The sequence below is a fragment of the Aplysia californica genome, unplaced genomic scaffold, assembly GCF_000002075.1.
Source record: "Aplysia californica isolate F4 #8 unplaced genomic scaffold, AplCal3.0 scaffold00234, whole genome shotgun sequence".
In the NCBI taxonomy this organism is placed as follows: domain Eukaryota; kingdom Metazoa; phylum Mollusca; class Gastropoda; order Aplysiida; family Aplysiidae; genus Aplysia; species Aplysia californica.
Genome location: NW_004797504.1, coordinates 40,227 through 62,848, shown reverse-complemented (window position 1 = coordinate 62,848; position 22,622 = coordinate 40,227). Strand labels below are relative to the sequence as shown.

Here is a 22,622-nt window from a genome sequence, read left to right as displayed (position 1 = left end):
ACGTGCACGAGTCGGCGTATCTCACTTAGTGACACGCTCAGGGTGACCATCCATCTCGCAACAGTTTTCTCTCTACACTTCTAAATAGTTTATTATGTATTTTGTAGATGTTTTGAACCATTTTCTACAGATTGTATATTGCTTAAGAAGATAGTAGCTTTGAACCTACTTGTGGAGGCAACACCAGGATTGAGAGGGATCTATGTTTGAGAATACAATCGGCAGTCCACGATGGAAAACTTCCCCTCGACTAGATTCGAACTCCGGCCTTTTGCGTGTGGCAGCAAATCGCCAGTGTGGTACATCATAAACGCCCGTCCAAGATTCTGTGATTTTAGAATCCCGCATTAGTAGTAAGGCAGGTTTGGCAGAGTCGATCATTACTCTAAAAAAGAAGCATCAAAACTCAAAACATTTTCGGATCGCCGATTATTCAGCTTTAAAGACACGTCACTGCTGTTATAGGGAATTCTTTAGAATTTAAACATGTTTTTCACACAATTTGTTTCAGAAGGCAGAAACAGAATATTTGGGTGGAGAAAGAGGAGGGCTAAGTACACTATTATTGCAGGATTTACAGAAACGAAAAAAGAGTCCGACGTTTGTCTTAAATAGCGGTGAAGGGTCACACGTTATTGTTTCTGTTTCCTTCCTTGTCCCACTCTATAACAACACATTATTATTATTCTTCACGTGGATTGACCACTACGAACAAAACTCACGTACTTGTTCAGCATGTTGTACTATAAAAGGACCATATCTCTCTTCATTTCACATCTCAAGCCATTTTTTTAGGCTGCAGGTCAAGTGAGTATCAATGTGGTTCAATTTCAAATGTATGTGTTCTTTCAAACTGACTCCAAGTTAATTCGTGTTATTAAAGCATTTCGACGTCTAATGTTTTTTCCAGCAATGTTCCACTTCAAATTGGCGGGTTTTAAAAATCGTTTCAGACTTCAAATCGTTGTTCTTGAAAAGAAGCGTTTCTATTTCAATTAATACGTGCTCTATCTAATCCACAAAGATTGCATTCGTTGGTTCTGCAAATGCCACAACGTGGTGGAATCCGGCACTTGTTCTCCGGAGATCTTGGTGTAATCTTACAACTTGTTCATATGCCTTTCTTTCGAAGAAGAAAAAAAATGCCCATATATCTAGGTATATTTAGTATATAACTTAAGATTCCTTAGAAAGTACAAATTTACGTTTTGTTATGCTTTTAATCATTTTCCTTTCCACACACGAGTTTTTATGAATGGACATAATAATAGGTAATGAGTAAAGAAATAAAACAAAAATTCGATATAAAATTGTCAAACTGGAGGGGGATAACGAATTATTGCTTAGATTTCATTATTTTGATGAGTGCCTGATTTTCACCGCAACGCCTCACTTCTAATTTAGAATAGGCTCAAACGAGAATGGTTCCTCTTGAATGCGATATGCCTCTCAGTCCATGATGGCCACATCTTATTGGTGTTCTAATTGATTCCCACCAAGCTCAAGAGTGGTCATTTAAACTCTGTTGTTCATGGTTGGTTGACTTGCGATCGTGCTTTCCTATCAAACCTTATCTTCCTTGTCTCTCCTCCATCTGTTGATAGGGGCGTTAAAGCCATACCATTTCACCATCTCTTCCTTCTTTCCTTTCCATGTTTTCCTCGAGTAGCACTTATAAACTTTTGGCACTTGAGACCTACTTGTTTTGCTTAACACTTTTCTTTTAGAGAAAATTGTCGACTGTTGCGTATAAAACAATGCTCATTACCTCTCCAGATACCGGACGGATATAGTTTGGTACCTGCTTTTTAAGTTGCAACTGTATCCATCATGTCCCGTGACTTGAACATGGAGCAAATCCCACCTCGTCCGCCCCCGCCTCCTCCTCCGCCTAAAGTGGCGACTCCACCGCAACAGCTGCCGCATCCGAACGCCTTCAAAGTCGTCCGTAAGTACAGACAGCCGTGTGGGTGGTTGGTTGGTGGGTGCTCTCTTGCGGTTTGCTCTTTCTCATGAAGCATCTATCGTCCTTTTCTCTCCTCCTTTTTATGTCTGTTACTCTCTTGTTACACCTAATCGTCGGCACTTGTATGACCTTATTTTGTTGCAAGTGCCGTAAAACACTTACTAAAACTTTTTTTAAAAAGACGGCCTAAGCTGCCCTAACGGCCACTTTTCCAAGACGATGACCAAAACAGGGTGGATAGTGCAGTAAAACACCTACTCCATTCAAGTCCAAGACGACCCCTCGTACGTACATCAATCCCCTTCGCCCATTTGTGACTTCAAAGACACTGTAAAGACGTTAACCTAATAAGACTTCTCTCCTTGAAAAGGGTAGCTTTTTGGGGGACAATTTTGACATTTTGACTTAGCTGGGTTTTTAAAATCTCCTTATAGGTGTCTACTGCTTTATCTCGAGTTGTTTCAAGGGTTTAGTTCTATATCTCTTGGATATGTATAGTGCTTTGTTCTTTTTTAGACTGGTCTAGTGCTCAATCATTTACTAATATTACTAAAGTTTGGAAATTTTAGGCCGTTTTATGTTACCAAGGCCAAGAGGTCAGAAACCAAATGTTCTATTTGCTATATCAAAATCGTAAGATATTTGGAGTAAAGTTATGTAAAGAATTAAATTCAAAAAAGCCTAACCATATTGTGAATTTCAATTTTTACGTCAAATTTCTCTACTAGGTACTGAACATGATATAGTACTATGAAAATCTAGGGTCGCAAAATAACGGGGAGAGTCGTTTATCATTGTATAGATTTTAAAATAATGTAAGTTATTCAGAAGGCATGACCTACATCCCTGATGGGCCAAGACCAAAATGTGGAGCCTTAAAACCTATCCAAAAAAAATTCCAAAAACAAATTTATACAATTTTATATTTTGTATGCCCACCGAATTATTATTGTGTGAAGGTGTGTGTGCACGACGTGTTGAATTTTTGTTAAGATCTCGAGAATCTGATGAAAAATTACATCTCGCTTTCCCCAGTGGAAGATCAGCTGTCGTGCCAGGAATGTACGCCATTCTACTTGGCTCCTCCTGGCGTGGACCCCTACTTTTTCCACGCGCATCTGATACTCAACCAGCCTGACCCGCCGAAACATGTGAGTGGCCGCCATAGCTTGTAAACTACTAACGTGTGCGGTTTGGAGGAGGGGAGGGGGGTTACACTGGTGTGGATTTGCTCTTATCAAACATCTTTTCACTTGTATCTGTCCTTCCTTCTCTTCTATTTGTTACTCTTTTCTAACACCTAGTCTTCAGAAATAATCTTTGTGTTGTAAGTGCTGTTTAACTGGAAACTTACATCTTTTCAAAAGCCCTGAAACAATGGAGCGAAAACATGTTGGCTTCATGTCAGTTAACTTACTCTCCCTGTACTGTCTGTGAAACAAGGCGGATAACGGTTAACACATGCTTGTCTGTCCCAGGCCGCTTCCTTTTTGCGAGGTTGTTGAAGGGCACTTTCTAAAAGGCCGTACTTAATTTTTGCTCTGTTTTTCTACCACCACGTGCCAATGTGCTTCTCTTCTCTCAAACGAGGGCTCTCGTGGTTTAAGGGTTACGTTAACCTCCCATTCAACAGGTCCCGTAACCTGACAACGACCCTTTTTATTCTAGAATTGTCACTTTACATCTCCTGTCTTGCTCTAAACATACTCTGCCGTGTACTTTTGTCTCCATCTGCTCCTCTCCTTCTCCTTTATCCCCTCTTGGCTCTTGACTCTTTCTACAGACTGTCAACTGCTACTCCTTGGCTCCTTACTATTGTACTTCAGACACGCTCCTGATAATATGGTAAGATGTAACGCCCTCGATTTTCAGATACGGACGAAAACTCTGGGAGATCCCATGTGCACATTGCGCACGTTAGAAAATCCCTTGGTGGTTCTAAAATCGGTAAGAGTAGGCTCTGGCTGCCAACCAGGGAAGCTTAAAAATTCCTACCAAACAGAAAATGTTAAATGTGTCAAGAGCACTCGTATGACCTTATTACAATGACGGGGACGTAAAACTCGTATTTTGTAATCAAGTTTCCTTTACTCATTTTGTTCCCTTATCCTGTGTCCTGCACTCCTGTTGTTTTTTTTCTTTGCCCCAGGAGCGTTTCTCGGACCTTGTCCACCTGGAGCCGCTGATCAACTACGGCCTGGTTACTTCTCAGAACTACGGCACTCTGGAGGTCATGCTGAAGGCTATCCAGCATGCGCTGGCCAAGCGCCGATACCACCACACCAGACCGTTTGACCCCTTTCAGACTGGGTCCTGAGCACGTCCGTTCAAGCCACTGCGTTGCTGTGTAGCCCTGACACCCCTTTTAGTGTGACAATTCCTCTATCCCTGCCTTCATCACACACCCGCCCCACTTTTAACCCCAAGGGTCTTGCTCCAATAGCAAGAGCTCGGGCTTGTCCATTACGGATTCCAGAAGCAGGAATTTTTTTTTCGGCTCTGTGGGGAAAATTAAGGGAGGGGCTGGGGAATGTTTATGATGAAGTCCGTGAACGTACTTAATTAATTTATTAAATTTGTATTCTATTTTAATTTCAAAGGAACATGACAATGTGACATGCATGGCTTGCATATAGGCAAGCACGATCTATTTAGGGACCAAGACGACTGTTCTAAAAATGACATCTTGACAAGACGTTACTCTGTAGAGAATATTCTATGGTGCGGTAATCTTAGCGGGATTTAGTTGTTTTTTTTTAAAGTTTGTTCTTTAGAAAGGGGGGGAGGTGGGTGTTAGGCACTTTTTTTTTTTTCCTTTTCAGGACGCCACTCGACCATTTGACAATACTGATTCTTTTTAATGACGATACTGAGGACCAATTTTAATGACGTTACAGGGGATTTTTTATAATGTAGCTTTTGGGTACAACTGGTGACCTGAATGACGACTCTACTGCCAATTCTTGTGACTCGACACGACTGCTAGGTATAGTTTTCTTTTGGCCCGATGCTACTTAACGGCGATTTTGGGCCCGATGCTACTTAACGGCGTTTTTGGGCGTTTATTTTTTTTTTTGGCTGGATGCTACTTAACGGCTTTTTTTGGATTTTTTTTTTCTGCTCCATGCTACTTAATGGCTATTCCATGACTTCTTTTGACATGTCCCTAATTGGGAACAGGCTTCAGAGTATCGCAGATTGGATGGAGACCGACCTCACCTGTCACTGCCAGAGTCCACTCATTGGACTCCATTGTGCAATCAGTCGGTCAATAGAAAACAAACTGATCAATTTGACGTGTTCTTGTTTTCTGTGTTCACATGTGTAGAATATTTTTTGTATGTATAGATAAAAATGGTTGTTTTCTTTTTCTCATTTCACATGAACCTATTGCACTCGCTGTTAAATGTGAGGCCATTATGAACCTATTGCACTCGCTGTTAAATGTGAGGCGGTGAGGTGAATCGGGTGCTCGTCAAAATAACGAAATCCGAGAAACAGGCATTTTTTCGCCAGTATGAAATTTTTTTTCAAATTTCTATTTTATGATATAGCCTCAATGGAAATATAGAAACACATTTCCTTGTGAAATTTACTGAAAAACCGTAAAGGCACAAAGTGTGTCATTTGTTATCAAATACTCTTTTGTCATTGGAGTTACAAACTTTGGCGGCCATTTTTCTAATTTCACCACTGAAACCAGGCGAACTCACTTCCTTCAATCGCAAATATCTTTGTCTGTTTTTAAAAAAAATGGATATTTTAATTTGAAGCAAGGCAAATAAATCGGCTTTCAGATGATGCCAAAAACTCCACAAGCCCAAAAATTTTACGAGCACCCGATTTCATCGCGTCGTAACACGAGTTTTCCTCGTTCAACAAAATGACTTGGTGCATGACAAAGTGTACACAAGACGGCCCACTTATATTTTTGGCTCATCGATGACAGACATATCCACTCTGCATGGATCTTTCCGAGGGAAAAACACGTGAAACACATTTTCAGCACATGTAGGCTGTCCTGCTGAATTTGATCTAGCTCTGGCAAGTTAGAATCATAACAAATATATAAACTGTGCTTCTTGAGCGTCAAATGAAATGATTATTAACCCCCCTCCCCTGCACAACGAGGACTCGTCTCCTTCTCAATATTGCAAAGGCCCATGAACAGTCGACAGAAATGTGGATTACACAAAATTAGATTTTTAAAACTCAAGTTCTGCTCAGATGTCCTGTGATTTCGGTTGCGTATTTAAAGGATATTGTCAAACTGTCTACATTTCCTTTATGTAGTAAACCGAATACAAAATGGGATGAGAGTGGCTTTCGTCATGGTCCTCCTGCTTTGCAAGGGAGAGCACAGAACAAAATCTGGCAAGTATTCTTAAAATAAGTACATGTAGCAATTTATCTCACCTAGGGGTCACAGAAAGCATCCCTGAAAGTTAAAAAAAATTGTCGCACCGGGCTGGCCCACTGACAAAGAAATAATAACACAATTCCCATGCACCACACAACACACTGATACTTTTTCTATAGAATAGCAACCTTAATTATTTTCTATACCGTTGAGAAATAACAATCTGCTCGGATCTACCCTATATTGAAGGATGCCAATTTCAAATGTTTGTTTGGGTTCTTTCTACGATGGACACCTGCTTTGCTATGGTCATTTAAAAGTTTCCCTTGTCCAGCCGCTTGACGTTACTTGACACAACGCTGTGAGCGATGGTGCGTGATATGTCCCCCCGCAACGGAGATTCGGGACGATAGGAATTGTTTCTCAATACCTACAAATTAGGTGCGCCCTATGCGTAGCGATCTTGACCGATAGCAGGTTTTGTCTGTGTGCCTCTCTCTCTCTCTTTCTTTCTCTCTCTCTCTTTCTTTCTCTCTCTCTCTTTCTCTCTCTCTCTCTCTCTCTCTCTCTCTCTCTCTCTCTCTCTCTCTCTCTCTCTCTCTCTCTCTCTATCAACAGCATTACTCCAGCGAAGCTTGTCCTGAGCATCCTTTTTCCATGATGTCCCCGCCTTTTCAATTTCCGCTTGTACCGCTCGCCTTTGGTCTTCCCTTACGTTTTCCTTGTGGTTCCACGTTAAAGCCTGCCTGATGATGCTTGTCGGAGGTCTCCTCAGGGTGTGTCCAATCCATTTCCATTTCTTCACCTGTGTCTTCCTTTACTGGCCTTTGACTTGTTCTCTCCCACAGTTCAGCATTAGTGACTCGATCGCACCACTTGATCCGCACTATCCTTCGTTGGCACCCATTCACGAAGCTCTGCAGTTTCCTTGCTGCTGATGCTGTGAGCCACCATGTCTCTGAACCACACAGTAGAATATATCAGGCTTCACGTTTTGAAGTGTGTGCGTTTAGTAGAACCTAATAGGGGAGTTTTTGTACCCATCGGGATTTGTCCTGTGCTCCCCAAATCATGACGAACACCGAACAACACAGAAGCAGCACGGATGACGTGCGTCATATAATAGGTCAAGAAGGGGTCAGGTTTTGCTTGTGCGTGAGTGTTTGTGGGGGGGGGGGTTGAGGGGTGGATGAAGGACAATATTTTTTTCGTTGAAGGAACTTTGAAGATTTGGGGATAGCCAAGTGAAATTTCGTATCCACAAGTACGGTACCCCCAGTTTGCTCGCTAGGAATGTTAACAGAAGAGGAAATGAGCATGAAAGAACTGGGAGCCTAAGAAACGAATTTTTTTTCTCTCGCACTTTGGGGTCACGACATTTGTGGTTTCACGCACTTTTCCGTTCATCATGATAGATCATTAACTTTCAGGTCGGTTTGCTTCAATGGAAGAACAATGCACCAGGTGTCATCGTCAGAGCTGATTATATACAGGTTTGGGGTCTTTTTTGTTTTGGGGTTGTTGTTTTTTGGGGTTTTTTTGTTGCTGTTTAATTTTAAAAATGGGGTGGGGTGGGGTGGGGGTGGGGGAGAAGGTGCAGCCAAGCGACGAATAAACGAATGTACCAGACATTGGCGTGCACGTGATAGCTCCACAGTGGGCGAACTGCTTCAATACACCTTCAGCATGTGCTGCAAACGCAGTGCGATACAACCACCGACCTAAAACTATATCTTAGGTCAGTGGATATAACGTGTCTTTAACTTCTGCACTACAGTGACAGGAAACGATGACGTGCTCAAAGCTGCCATGATCTGAGAAAATGCATTTTTGTATCTAGACCTAGGCGTGAACATCCGTAGTCGAGGGCCAAGATGACCTGACAATCAGGCTAATTCAAAAATGGAGTCTCTGTGTGTTGTGGCTCTGCAGCTCCTTCTTTTATACTGGCTGGGGAAAAGACGTTATAGGGGTCAAAGATATTGTATGCATGAGATATAATATTAGAAAAAGGGAAAACTTGGGTGAATATATCATCTATTGAATGAATTTCTGAAAGACGAAAAAAAAAGTGCATAGATTACATCAGAATTAAGCCATCAACATTTTGCACACTCTTAGAGCTAGTGAGTCCAGCTATCACCAAGTGTGCGACAAACTTTCGAAAGCCTTTGTCCCCAAGGGAATGCCTTTTGGTTACTTTTAGGTAACGTGGCTGATCTGTTCAGTAGCATCATCATCATCACTAATTACCGTCGTTACCATGATCATTGTAAAAAATACCGTCGTCGTTATCATCATCATCGTCGTCGTCGTTATCATCATCATCGTCGTCGTCGTTCATGATTAATCTAATTACTACTCCATGAAACAAGTCAGGGATTTAAAAAAAAAATTGAATAACACGTTGATACTTTTTTGAAAATAAGTCACTCTTTTATTGAACAAATTCAACTTTGTGTTTTATTTTTCACTTTCATTGTAATTTCTAGATAAAAAGTTTAGTCAAGATATTTTTTTTAATGGGCTATTGATGGTTTAACTACAGGAAAAAAAATATTACTCCCTGCTACGCACAAAGCACAAATATAAAAATGGAAATATTTTATATTTAAAATCATTCTAAAGGGAACTTGGATTCTTTGATTCTGCTGTGCATAATACTTGTATGTATCCTCAGAAGTCTGATATTGTTGATATTAATATGCATTTTGTATAGGTCGGGTCAACCCGAACGTGAGACAGGATCCACGATGTCACAAAGCAAAGTGCACTTTCGTCAAAAAGTTGTAGCGAACGCGCGTTGTAGACGAATCCGTGCAGAAGACGTGTAGTTTGTTCTTACTGCGTTCGTAGCCCATCTGTGTTCGTAGCCTGTCTGTGTGTGCAGCGGAGTGCTTACGTGAAAAAATGGGGGAAAGGGGGTAGGCAGCCTAGCGACGCATAAACACATTTACCAAATATGGGCGTGGACTTAATCTTTGTGTGCTAGACAGTGCTTACGTTGGGGCAAAAGAGCCTCTTAGACTACGAAATTTTAATAGAATTTGGTCTTGCAAGCCCTGGAAATTCCTTTGACGGAATCAACATCAACAGCGGCACAAAAGAGAATCTTCCGTAATTTAAAAGGAGCAAGGAGAATTATGGCACTCGTCTGTGGATCATATAATCTATTAAGGGTACCTTCGTGCTGCAGAAAGTAGAAGAGAAGACAAAATTGTGTTTGCACTGGCATTTGTTTGTACAGTTGTAGACATAAAAAAAATGTTTGCACAAATCTAACGGCTGGGTTACATGTAACAATAAATTGTACCCCCCCCCCCCCCCCCCCCACAAAAAAAAATAGGTGGATGATCTCTCGATCATGCGATAAATCGTTAGGTGTAAGCGCAAATTGTGCAATGAAAGACTTATTGTGATAAGACAAATAAAGAAAGAATCGAAATGGCATGAGACCTTTCACTTTCAGTTGCCAGGGGCGGGATTGACAATGTCCACCTCTGAAAGGAGATCTGTGTGGGTCTTCTTCTTCTTCTCCTTTGTGTTTCCCCGCTTGATCTCAGGCGCAATGGGTGGTTGTGGTTGCTCTGGTGTGGTTTGCTTCTATTTTCCTATCAAACGTCTATCGTCCTTATCTCCCCTTTTTTAAAATGTTTGTTACTCTATTGTAACACATCAAATCTTCTGGCGCTCATATGACCTTTTGTAGTTGCGATCGCCGCAAAAACCTCTACTTAAACAAACTCTCATGCGCAGTCGACTGCTGGTTCTTCAACTTACTGCAGTGCAGCTCGTTTATACCCAGTAGTCTCCGCCTAAACGCACGGTGCTCGGGAGAGCTCCCAAGCGTGTTTTTTAACGGAGCGTGCATTTATTTACATGAACCTAGGCAAAGGGAGGAAAGGATGCAGTCATATTCTCATTGACTTGATATCTTAATGACCCCTCTTGGGGGGGTGGGGGTCACTTTGGCCGATATTGTGACGACAAGTGGCTGTTTTATGAAGGATTTCCCAACTGCAGTAATCGATATACAAAGGCGTTTAACAATGTACTGATGTGTAGTCTATAAGAGAACAGATAAGAGGGAACTGTTGGTGATAGTCGTAAAATAGAGAAGTGAGCTCAGCCACGAGGCTTTCCAAGCGATCTCTCTGAAAATGAGGGTCACTGGTGTCACAGGTAAAATCAGCAAGAAAATAAGCACCAAGGTTAGTTTGGTGATCTGCAGAATTTGAGTCTCCTTGGAAATGTGTTTTTTGACATGGAGGCAAAAAGTGTTGAGCTTTTTTAAATATGAAAAAAGTGGCTTTTCAACCTTATCATCGAATGAGCGCCTGCTTTTTGTTTCTTTTTTAAACTGCTGTGCCACACATTCATCGAGATACACAACAATGTGATATAATAATTATACGTAGATTTACAAAGACAGACAGACAGACAAACAGACAGACAGACAGACACACAGACAGACACACAGACAAACAGACAGACAGACAGACAGACAGACAGACAGACAGACATAAATTGAGTATAATTATTTCAACGGGTTCTGTAGCAACTGATTTCATCTTTTTGCTTTATTTTGTCCATCACTTAGATCTAATACTTTTGACAAAAATCAGCAACTATAACAAACAAACAGAACCTTTGCATTCAAATAGAAAGACCGTAAGCCTAATTATATGACCAAAAAAAAACAGCAAGTTAACATCAAGAGTGTTAGGAGGACGACAGACAAAAAGAACAAAACTCTACATTAATGCATTGTATTTACATCATACCGCCTTTGACGGCCAATTTAAATCCCTTTTTTTAGTAGGTCGTCCGTTATTGTTCCGTTTTACCACAGCGATGTAAAATTTCACCATTATTTCCTCCAGAGTGTCCAATTGTCTGCCTACCAGCGTGATGCTCAGCAAGCAATAAATTAATATTAAATATTTCAAACATTAACAGCGCGCTCTTATGACCTTAGCAGTTGCGAGCGCCGTAAAACCCTATACTACATACACATACAAACATTAACATTTTGTTTTTCCATTCACTTTTAAAACTTTTTCATTTGATGCTATAAACATAAAACGAAGCAAAAAAAAAATTCTAAAATAAAATAAAATGTATATAAAATACAAAGACTAAAACTAAAACGTTAAAAAGTAAAAAAAACACAACAACAACCATACAAACAAAAACAAAAAACAAACTAACATAAAAACACAAATCATATTAGTGTAACAATAGAAATGCATCGTAACATAGTAACATTCAGTAACAGGAATTAAAGATGCACAGACTTATGGAACACAGAGGTAATGTTAAAAACAAGTAGGAAAAACGTTTCCTCAACACATTTAACATCGTATGACAGAAATCTGAGTAATTTTCTAGCGGCCTATTACTCGTACAAATCATAATAATAATAGTATTATCATAAAACAGAGATTGATGTGACATATTATTATTAACAACAGCAACGTTAGCCGTAGCAACTAATAATATTTTAAAAGACGTTTCTATGACATGTTACCTTGACTACACATCTATCATATTATTTAAAACAATTTGAAAAAGGGACTTAACCCCAACACCACATCGATCTCACTCAATCCCGCCCTCTCCTGACCTAAATCCCAATCCAGAAGCCCTAACCCCCTCTAAAAACCTCGTACCTACCCACCCAACCCACCTTCTTATCCCAGTCTTTGGAAAGGAAACAGAAACGACATGTCTACAGCTAGCTTTGAAGATCTTAAGAGCCCAATGGAATTATGATACATCATGCTTTACGTCTGAAGACGTTCTTTGAACATCGAGAAACATACTGGTCTCCGGGAAGAATAAATGGTCGCTTTTAAGGACAGGCGGCCTAACCCAGATTTCGGGGGTTTCCAGAACTCTTGACCTACGACAAAAGTTTGATTTGCCTTTCCTTTGGGAAAAGTTTGGTTTCATTGGTGTGTATATTTGTTTGGTTATAGATAAAACTCATTGTCTGACTGAACAAGGGGCAAAAAACTTCACCTTCGATTCTCTCAAAACATCATTGTTCGGGATAGCCCCCTTGTGCTTAAAAGCGACCAAATAAAGTCAAGAAAGCCGGTAATCTAGATCTAGTGGTCAGGCTACAGGACTCGTAATCGTGAGATTACAGGTTCAGGGGGTTCATGTTTGTGTCCTTTGGAATGGCGCTTTACAAGAATGTTCGATCCCTTTTATTGGATTATCTTATCTGAGATGTATGTTTAAACCCAGAGCTTTCACCTCTTATATATACTCACAGTGTTGTTAGGGGTGATAAATTCATGCACCAGAGTAAAGAACATGTCATAAAAATATTATAGAATTAAACATGAGGTGGTTCGACCACATAGCACTGCCCGATGGCCTTGGAAATAGCGTTCTACTGTAAACAGCAGAAGAGAGACGAGAAAGAAAAAGCGAAAAAAGAAAGGTTGTAAATGTAACTATCACTGCAGATACTTAACGCCTCAATCGACATAATCTATATCCTGTAGGAGGCGGATGCCATGACCCTACCTGTCAAGGACAACAAAGGTTGGTTTGAAAACAATGCTACAGCACACAGATGGAAATATTCGAGAGAGAAATAAACTACATCCCCCTCTTCCTTCCTCCCTCACCCATTGCTGGGTGCTCTAGTGGCTAAGTGAGCAGAGAGTTCAGACTCAAGTAATGTCAAGCAAATGTCGGTGACACGGGGTTTAGATGGGTGGTCATTGGGGGTGTGTCCTTGAGCAAGACACGACAATCTTAGCTCAAAATACAGGGCGCAGCACAGTGACGACCGGCAATGACATGATTGTAAATTGTTCTGTACTTGTGTAATATTGCGTATCCATGTATGTATTTGTGCATGTATTTAATTTATGTTTGTATGTATGTATTCATATGTATGTATGTAGGAATGTAGGAATGTATGTATGTATGCTTGCCATTGTAAACCAAATTGCCTTTCTGGGATCCATAAAAGAGAAATTTATAATTTATAATTGTATTATTTTATTAACCTTTATATACATCAGAATATTATGCAAGTAAGAAGCGATGGATAGACAAAGCTGTCTGCGAGGATAGACAAGCCTTTTACCGAGTCTCAGAATCTGGCACACTATACGAGGCACGTAGAACAGTCAGGTACGGTAACGATTAATTTATTGAAGGCGCGCTGTTAAGAGGCACTTATAAAAAGAAACGTAACTTAACACTTACACTGTCACCTTAGCAGAGACGTTGCCCACCATTTGGGAACTTCACGATGACCGTAATGATGGTTCCAGTAGGGAACAGGATAGAGTATCATAGAGTGTGCCCACGTCCCTCGTGACTCATTGGAGCAGAGGAAGATAGGACTAACACTAACATTACTTAAACGCAATCTCACATCATCACTCATCACCACCATTATAATATAAAATCATTACCGTTCTCAGATCAATGACTTACATCTATAATCCTGGAATCTCTATCTTCTATTACAGTTTCTTGTTATAATAAGTATGTACGTAATACATTATTGGACACTACAGTCATACGCACTTGGTTTCTACTAATCAGATGGCGTCAATCTCATATAAATGGGCAAGGGATTTTTTTAAAAAGAAAAAAAAAAGGAACGAAACGTCTTTGTTATTGCTGATCTCCCACTTCTGTCTCCTTTATATCTGAAACTTCTAAAGGCAGACAATGGTCGTATTTATTTCTGATTTGTGTATTAAGGTTAGAAATGTGCAGCAACATTAATCTTTTGGTCGGCTGCAGATCGGACGTAGTATGTGTCCACGATATTACTACGCATCATTATGACTTTAAAAAAAGCAGCGCCACGTAGACTTTATAAAAAGCTATTAATTTGTTGTAAGGTATGTGTGTTTACTGACATAACTTAGTTCATAGAGGAGATGAATTTCGACCATGAGGGCTAACTTGGGCTGATAGGTATACAAAGTCCAAGCAGAAAGACTGAGATACTCAACAAAAAGAATTCTCTACCCCCGTGGGAACCGAAGTCGATAATTTTTCTGCATGGACCAACACAGCACCTCACCGGTACACTACAAATGCCGGTTTGCGTTAAGAGCATGAGCCATAGCTCGACATTTAGTGTGAAGCTATTGTTGATTTATGAACGTATATCTTATAATGAAATTTCAATACGGGTAGACAGTTATGGGCTTATTAAAATAAACCGAAACAAAATTATGTTATTGATGTTGGCGGCAATGACAGTAACATAGAAGCTGCATACAGGTCGACGGATCAGTTCAAGAAACTCGTATGCCACATTTTTCTAAAATCGTTTACAGTGGGATCGTTACATCGAAAAGATATGACGGAGAAAGATCTGTTGCCACGAGGTTTAAAAAAATAGTCGATTTTACAAAAATGTGGCGCCTGGATTTCTTGCACTGAGCCATCGAGGGGATAGTGAGGATAAAGAACAATCAGTATGACGGAGCTTTCAAGAGAGCGGCACCAGACTTCCATCGTTAATATGATCAAAGACAAATTCTTTTTGGGTGAACAGGGAAATGTTGAGCTTGGTCCTACAGATCCCAGTGATGTAGACGTCGTCCAACCAGATCGGTTTCACCCTTAGAGAAGCCTCATATAACAGTCGCACGGTGCTCAGTGGGTAACCGAGGAGACCACCTAGAGCAAACGTGGGGTACAGTGAGTGGGGGTATTCCTCCTTAGAAATGAAGTACTTTACATGTCTCTTACGCATAGGTTTACAACCCTCAAGTGCTTTCCCCAGAATAAAGTCCTCGTGATAGCACCCAAACGTCCTTAGCGATGCTATTGCCTGTGATAGATTTGCGGTCACGTCGTCGTCGATTCGCAAAACGTAGGAGGCGTTATAGCAGAAAGTGCTGGCCCACTTAAGCATAGACACGGCTTTATAGCGAATGTTCCCATAGAACTCCAAAAAGTCTTCCTGGACAATGTCATTATATTTCTTGACCTCCTTCTCAATAATCTGCGATGCATTTTGAGAAGTGCATCTTCCGTTGGGACTTCCCAAAAAGAAAAGGTGAACCACGTCTTTGTAAAGGCTTGTACCGTTTAGAAGCTTGTGGATAATCTTCCGAACTTGTGTACGTTTTTTGACATTCGCAGGCGCAGAAGGTGTCACTATAAGGAGTTTGGCCTTTTGTTTCTTGCAAACATCGTCTGGATTGTGGACGTAATTAAAATTGTGTGGGTTGATCACTGGTTCAGAGAGCAATAGCTCCAGGTCCTGAGTAAGCGTTGTGATCTTTGCCAGGTTTGGGGGAGTTACGTCATAATATGGTACCTTTGTTGGCGCCAGGGTGCTTTTACTTACTGTCTGGGTAGGCCCACCGTGCGCCTCTTCAGGCAGTGTTTCTGGAGTCGTGTTTGTTACTTTTTCTGGCCGATATTCTCTTTGGATCTGTTCTCGAACCAGTCTAAGAAAAGATAAAATAAGACGGTATGAGACTACATTGAAACGGCAGAGGAAAGATATTATGAGATGGGAAGATAACATTTTATTAAATGAGATTTTTTATTAAAAGGAAGGATTGGGATAACATGAGGTGTAATAAGAGCAACGATGGGTTGAATTGAGACGGTAGGATCAAATGAGAAAGATGTGACTAGGCGAAAGAAAGATACAACGTTGTCTACCTACAATATTGACATAGTCTAGCTATCAGTTTGGAGTCTTGCAGCGCCTTGCACAGACATAAACCGGCATGCCAGGGTGTAGACAATAAAAATGATATCATCTTATCTTATCTCATCTTATCTTATCTTATTTTATATTAAGTCCTCTTCTTCTGTATGTATCTTGAAAGACCAGGATAGTATAGCCTGTTTTAGACCATCCGAGCAAAGCAATGCATGCCGAAACATGATCGTCTATGTCTGTCGAAGATCTGATTTTTTAAAAGTATGATGTAAAGAATGGAAATGGAAATGTTGACAGCAACCCGTGACCGATAGAAGCCGTCCCTCATGACGGAACTATGGCCACACTTTTCGGGGCGCTGTTTGACTCCCGCACTGAAAACTAGATTGGGTCTACATATTTTTGTTTTTTAATGATGCTTGTTCTTCTTGCCACCAGTTAGTATGCTCTCATACTAAATGGGCGAGGTAGCTTTCCATTGTTTGTGCAAATTGAATGCAAAGCTAATCTGTATATTTGTAGGACAATATCTAGAGTCGGGGTATCTACATGTAGATTCTATCTTGGATTCTTTTCTGTTTTGCTGAGGGTTTTTTTTCCTAAACACCAGGCTGACAATAACGAATATTTTCCCTATTCAAAAAGTATGAAAACAATATCAATCCATATGAGGTGAACGATATTATTATTTAGTTGGGTTTTTTTCATTAGGGTTAAGGAAAGGGGGGAAGGGGTGGGGGCTTGGATATGTGTTTAAGTCACCTGTAACCTATTAATTTGAGTCACATTTAATCGTTTCTAATGAAAAAGCACGAATGTTCATAGTGATATAAGGTATAGGATACATTTTGTAAGTCACGTTAGTAGACTAACAGAAGGCAAAAAGAAGTTTCATTAGATTTGGGACTAGAGCCACGCCATTTATAGTGTGGGCTGGGGTAAATGCTGTCGTTAAACTATCAAAGAGACATGTAGAATATATTTGAGGTTTCGTTGTGAAACAAGGCGTTCTTCAAAAGAATGAAATCAAAGAAACCGACATTTTTCTGCAAAGTTGACAATTTTTATCGAATTTTTGTTTTTCGGTTCAATACCTTTCATGTCCATTTAAACACACACTTATGTGTGGATTTTACTGGAAATATAAAAAAATATTGATTATTGATTAGAGGCAAAATAAAAGTAAATTTGCAGTTTCCAAGAACTCTCAAGCTAAGGAAAATACTAAATTTTGTAGGCCATTTTTTTTAGACCAATTTTACCTCTGAAATCGGCAACCCCATCTTCTTCAATCACAAATATCTTGTCTTCCAGTCAAGATGGATGGGTATTTTTAAAATCGAAAGCAATATAAATGAAGAAGCTTTAACGTAATACCAATAACTCCACATGCCTAAAACTTGGCGAGCGCCTGGTTCCGCCACGCCGTGAGACAAATCAATTGAACATGATTGCCTATCACTTGGAACAACTGCTGCGTGACCGCTAAGGTGAGACGAACACAGGGAAAGAAGCTAGCAACAACTTTTCTATTCCTGTATCCATAACAGTGTGGCTCATAATTTATTTAATTGCATTTTAGAATATCAAGGGGCACTGTTTGTTTATTTATTATTGTTCCTATTAATCGCACCCATCTTTTTTTCTAGAAACGTAAAGGGAATCAAAACTATTTCTTTGCTCAATAATCTGTTTTACGGACAAAGACAGATGCATTGTTAGCAATCAAATACAGCTCATCTTTGCTCTCTTTTTTCGTTTTCTGTTCGAGCGTGAAGCCTATTCAGTCTAGACCCACACCAGCATCAGAGCAGTAAGGACTTAAAAGTAGGGTCTTTTTGTATTTTTAACATTCTTTGTAAAAAAAAATCCACAGGGGATCAGTTGCTGAGAACCGTTTTCCCATGCAAATGAATGAACGCCGGCAGAACTGTAACGACAGGTACATTGTAATAACCCCGCCCCCCCCAAAAAAAACTAGAAAAAAACCCGGCAACCCACCCACACACAAACCGGAAGTCCCGGAACAGACCGTTTACTTCATTCCACGTCGTCCGTCGAGCCAAAGGGGGATACTTTTGTAGACTTGCCTCTATAAATTCTTTCTCCTTTTCTGTCACGGTCTGTTGGTCTTCTTTCTTTTTTTTTTTACGGCGTTCGTCGCGACAAAAGTAGACGACAGAACATTAGAGCAGGAAAGGAGGTGAAAGGATAATATCTTAAAGAAGAAACTTCTCCCTCCCTGTCAAGTTTCGAGCCTGGGACCTATTGAATGAGAGGTGAACCATGTTACCTCTATACCACAAGAGCCCCCCCCCCCCCCCCCCCCCCCCCCCAGACACACACGCTTTTCCCCGCACAAGTCCATAAATAATAAGAATTGAATTTGCAATCCGTGTAAAAAGATTGCAAATCATTGAACTAGCTTGGTTTCATTCGAAAATATTCAAAGAACCTTTCACTGTCTTGGACGAGTTGTGGATAGAGATGGTGGAACTCTCAAAGAGATCCCCGCTTTTAATGTATGGTATGGGCCCAAAAATCCTCTTGGTATCAGATCTGTTCTGTCTGCGTAACCTTCTTCCTGACCACAACAAGATAGAACAACAACTTTCTTCTCCTCCTGTTAAACGCCATTTTCTACAATCAAACTGATGTTGTCTGACCGTCGGGTACCGGTGGTAGTGTGCACTAAAACAACCAGAAAACGACCCGACCCGACCCGACCCGACCCGATCCGACCCAATCCGATCACGTGAGTGAGCACCCCCTAAAAGGCGAAGGCGTTTTACTGGTGGTTTTACTTTCCCCAATACATGCAACGCTTGTGATGGTACTTCCATAGAGGCATGCAACCATTGTCTCACGTTCAATACTTGTCTTATTTCAGTATCATAATATGTGAGGCAGCGTGGTGGAATCAGGCTCTCGTCAAAATAATCAAAGTGAAGAAACTTTTTGTTTTTGGGCTCAACACCTTTCATGCTCATTAAAGAACTCATTTCTGTGTCGATTTTTCTGAAAAACGTTAATTAAAGGCACAAAAGATGTAAATTTTCAGTTACCACGTACTCTTAAGCTAAGGAAATAAGTAAACTTTGGCGGCCATTTTCTCACTAATTTTACCTCTGAAAACAGGTGACCCCCACCTCCTTCATTTTCAAATATCCCGAATTGTATTTAAGATAAACGGATATTTTTTCATCCAAATAAAGACCAATGAACAAGCTTTAAGATGATACCAATAACTCGATGTGCCCAAAAACTGACGAGAGCCTGATTCCACCATGATGCCTCACATATAGTAACTATCGCCGCCACTGTTAACGTTTTACATGGGGCACCGCGTGGGGTACGGTAAAGAGAGAGTGAAAGAGAGAGAGAGAGAAGGGGGAGGAGAGAAAGAGAAATGGAGAGAGAGGCAGAGGCACGGGGAGAGAGGAAGGGAGAGGGAAAGAGAGAGAGAGAGAGACACACACAATGAGAGAAAAAGAAATAAAAAAGAGAGAGAGAAAGAGAGTGAGAGAGAGAGAGAGAGAGAGAGAGAGAGAGAGAGAGAGAGAGAGAGAGAGAGAGAGAGAGAGAGAGAGAGAGAGAGAGAGAGAGAGAGAGAGAGATCAGGGTTCCTTTTTTTCTTTTCACATAAATAGTAAATAATATACGTCAAGTTGTATTAAATGACTTTTTTTTATATCGAACATTGATATTCATGTCTTGGAATCAGACTGTGAAGACTTTCCATTTTATTGTTCTCTGTCCCAATAACCTAGCGGTGTCTGCAGCCAAGCGAAAAGGCAAGGCTACAAGAATTGTAATCGTGACATTGCGGGTTCGGAGATCCGAGCCTTTGCTATTCCAAAACTGTTTCCTGTTCCCGTTGCTTGACTTAAGAATGAGGATTCAGTACTGTAATCGGACACTGTAAATTGCCTGCCAAATTAATGGGTCGTGTTTCCCGCAATCTGAGCAGTAAGGAATTAAAAGTAGGGTTCTTTTTTGTATTCTTTAAATTTCTTTCTTTTTAAAAAAGATTTCCACAGGGGATCAGTTGCAATGTGGTAAATAAAGACGAAGCGGTGTAGAGCTATGTGAAGTTCTCGCTTGTGGAAATGTTATCGGCAAGAAGTTTAAAGCTAAGAATTCGGCAAAAGTCTGGTTTTCCCCTCCTCCTCCTCCTCCTCCTCCTCCTCCTCCTCCTCATCTCCTCCTCCTTTTCTTCTTGTTCTTCTTCTTCTTCTTCTTCTTGTTCTTCTTCTTCTTCTTCTTCTTCTTCTTCTTCTTTTTCTTCTTCTTCTTCTTCTTCTTCTTCTTCTTCTTCTTCTTCTTCTTCTTCTTCGTCTTCTTCTTCTTCTTCTTCTTCTTCTCCCTCTTCTTTTTCTGTTCAGTTTTTCTCCATTTAAAAAATGGTTGCTATCTGGAAGTGCATTAGAGCATCCGTTTGACAATATTATTATGTACCGTGGGATGATAAATCCGTCTACCTAGAAGCTTCCAATTTCTTTAATAACATCTGAAGCCCAGTCCTCAAAAGAATAGAAGTGTCTTTTAAACATCTCAACTGTTCTAGTCGATGAACTTGTAGAATATTGTTCATCCTGTAATCAGCATCAGAGCCCTCAAACAAAAGAAATTATTAATTTATATGAGTATTGTGCTCATGGATTTTTCCGTGCTTTCTTTCGTTTGGGTATTTCCCAGAAAAGATGAGCGCATCGACACAAAATGGTAATTTAGTTCTTGGAAAAAGTAAGACAGACATACTGACAGAAACAACAAAGGCAAAGTAAACATGTGGGACCTACAGTTGGTGCACCCTCCAACCACCAGCATAACGTATATCAGCATAAATGTGTAATTCGTATATATATATATATATATATATATATATATATATATATATATATATATATATATATGTTTACATAATATATATGATATAAAATATTGTATTATATACATAATAATTAATTTATATATCACAAAAAATGCATGCGCAACCTACTAAATACACCAACCTGTTGATTTCAATCGAATGCTTTGACGTCGTTTGGAACATCTGAAGGATGACCAGGAGGTACAAGATGGACAGCCCCACAAACAAGACGACTACATGGCCAGGAGGGAAATGTCTTTGTCGGAACAAGGTTCCACAAACTCCTGAATCGAACATGAGACAAAATGGTTAGTTTAGTTTTAGTAGAGGTTTTACGGTGCTCGCAACTGCATAAGGTCATTAATGTGAGCGCCAGAAGATAAGAGGTGTTACAAGAGAGTATATACTCTTATTTTTACTTAGAGATAGATAGATAGATAGATAGATAGATAGATAGATAGATAGATAGATAGATAGATGGGGGTAAGACGTTGGGGTTGTTTTTTTTCATTTTATTAAGTATAGGCCTCCCTCTCTTCCATCCCAACCTTTTCATTTCACGGGGAAAAAAACTATTAGGACACCTCAGGGCATAACAAACAAGAAATTGAATGAAAGGTAAGGGAACGTTGGTTGTCTCAAAATATGAGTGAGAAATTAGCCGAAACCATTGTCCACAGGCAATGTTTTATACGTTTCTGTTATTCTGGAGGACAGGACATACACTATAGAAATCTTGATTTCTATCTAAATCACGCAGGAGCGCCTTTGACATCTGTACCAAACAATAGAGGCACAATTCGTTTGCGGCCAGTTTCGCCTCCAATATCCTCTTTACAGCTTAACTGACGTTAGATTTTTAGTCGTTATGCCCAATTGAAAACACCGTTTATTGTATGGTCCGGAAGTAAAACTGACAATACAATTACATTGCTATATTGTTAGACGGAAGGTATGGCACGTGCCTCCAAAAACATATCCGCTGGAATAGTACACTTAAGAGAAAGAATGTGATATTAATGGAAGACAAAGAAAAAAATAGACGGACGGACGAAGAAAGTGGGATAAGTTTGAAGATAAAAGAAAAAAAAACCCGCTGCGTGTATTTAAAATGAACACAAAGAACCAAATAGTTAAAAGGCACAAAAGAGGAAATAATAATGTGATAAAATTCTTCTCCTTCTCTTTTCAAGTCCCAAATCTAAAGGGACCATAGAATTTTAAGCACATAGCTGTTGGAACTTTTGCACCATTAGTGGCAGTAGAATCGGAAGTGGTCTTATCGTTTTGGCTTCTTTTTTTCCCTTGCCCATTTGTATGATAATGACGCCATCTGATTAGTAGAAAAAGGTGCACAATATTATGATAGTATTGATAGTGTTGAATAGTGTATTACTTACATAACTGTTATAACCTGTATCTGTTACAGACATATATTCAAGATACATTTAAAAAATAGATGTATGTCAAGGATCTGAGAGTAATGATGATTTTAGATATGATGGTGGTGATAAGTAATGGTGTGAAATAGTGTTTATGTAAATAATTAATGAGAAAACATGCTTTTGTTAGTTGAGTTCTTTTTTTTATGCTAGCGTTAGTCATATCTCCCCCTGCTCCGATGAGTAACTAGGAATGCGGGCACCCGCAATCCAGTTCTCTACTGAACTTTTCTTTAATGTCACCGTGAAGTTACAAAATGTTGGTCGCAGTCTCTGCTAAGGTGACCTTGTTAGTATTAGACTAT

The 22,622-nt window shown here is 40.0% G+C and overlaps 2 protein-coding genes across 2 annotated transcripts; one reads left to right on the top strand and one right to left on the bottom strand.

Annotated features, from left to right (window-relative positions):
• The first annotated feature begins 788 nt into the window (after positions 1-788).
• Positions 789-5,257, top strand: LOC101855731. The gene is made up of 4 exons (XM_005100037.2): positions 789-807; positions 1,777-1,948; positions 3,002-3,117; positions 4,116-5,257. The coding sequence occupies exons 2-4, from the start codon at positions 1,831-1,833 to the stop codon at positions 4,281-4,283; spliced, it is 402 nt and encodes a 133-aa protein (XP_005100094.1). The 5' UTR covers positions 789-807; positions 1,777-1,830; the 3' UTR covers positions 4,284-5,257.
• Positions 5,258-13,751: 8,494 nt separating this feature from the next.
• Positions 13,752-21,205, bottom strand: LOC101860821 (beta-1,3-galactosyltransferase 1-like). The gene is made up of 2 exons (XM_035970204.1): positions 21,018-21,205; positions 13,752-15,778 (listed from the first exon to the last, which is right to left on the bottom strand). Exons 1-2 carry the CDS (start codon positions 21,170-21,172, stop codon positions 14,809-14,811), a joined length of 1,125 nt encoding a protein of 374 aa, XP_035826097.1. The 5' UTR covers positions 21,173-21,205; the 3' UTR covers positions 13,752-14,808.
• Between the last annotated feature and the right edge of the window lie 1,417 nt (positions 21,206-22,622).

What these genes read in the sequence shown, in the direction of transcription:
- LOC101855731 (XM_005100037.2), top strand. Translation starts at nt 1,831, where the DNA reads ATGTCCCGTGACTTGAACATGGAGCAAATCCCACCTCGTCCGCCCCCG. An exon ending in GAACGCCTTCAAAGTCGTCC is followed by an intron (nt 1,949 to 3,001) that starts GTAAGTACAGAC and finishes CGCTTTCCCCAG; the next exon opens with TGGAAGATCAGCTGTCGTGC. An exon ending in AGCCTGACCCGCCGAAACAT is followed by an intron (nt 3,118 to 4,115) that starts GTGAGTGGCCGC and finishes TCTTTGCCCCAG; the next exon opens with GAGCGTTTCTCGGACCTTGT.
- LOC101860821 (XM_035970204.1), bottom strand. Translation starts at nt 21,172, where the DNA reads ATGTTCGATTCAGGAGTTTGTGGAACCTTGTTCCGACAAAGACATTTC. An exon ending in CATTCGATTGAAATCAACAG is followed by an intron (nt 15,779 to 21,017) that starts GTTGGTGTATTT and finishes ATCTTTTCTTAG; the next exon opens with ACTGGTTCGAGAACAGATCC.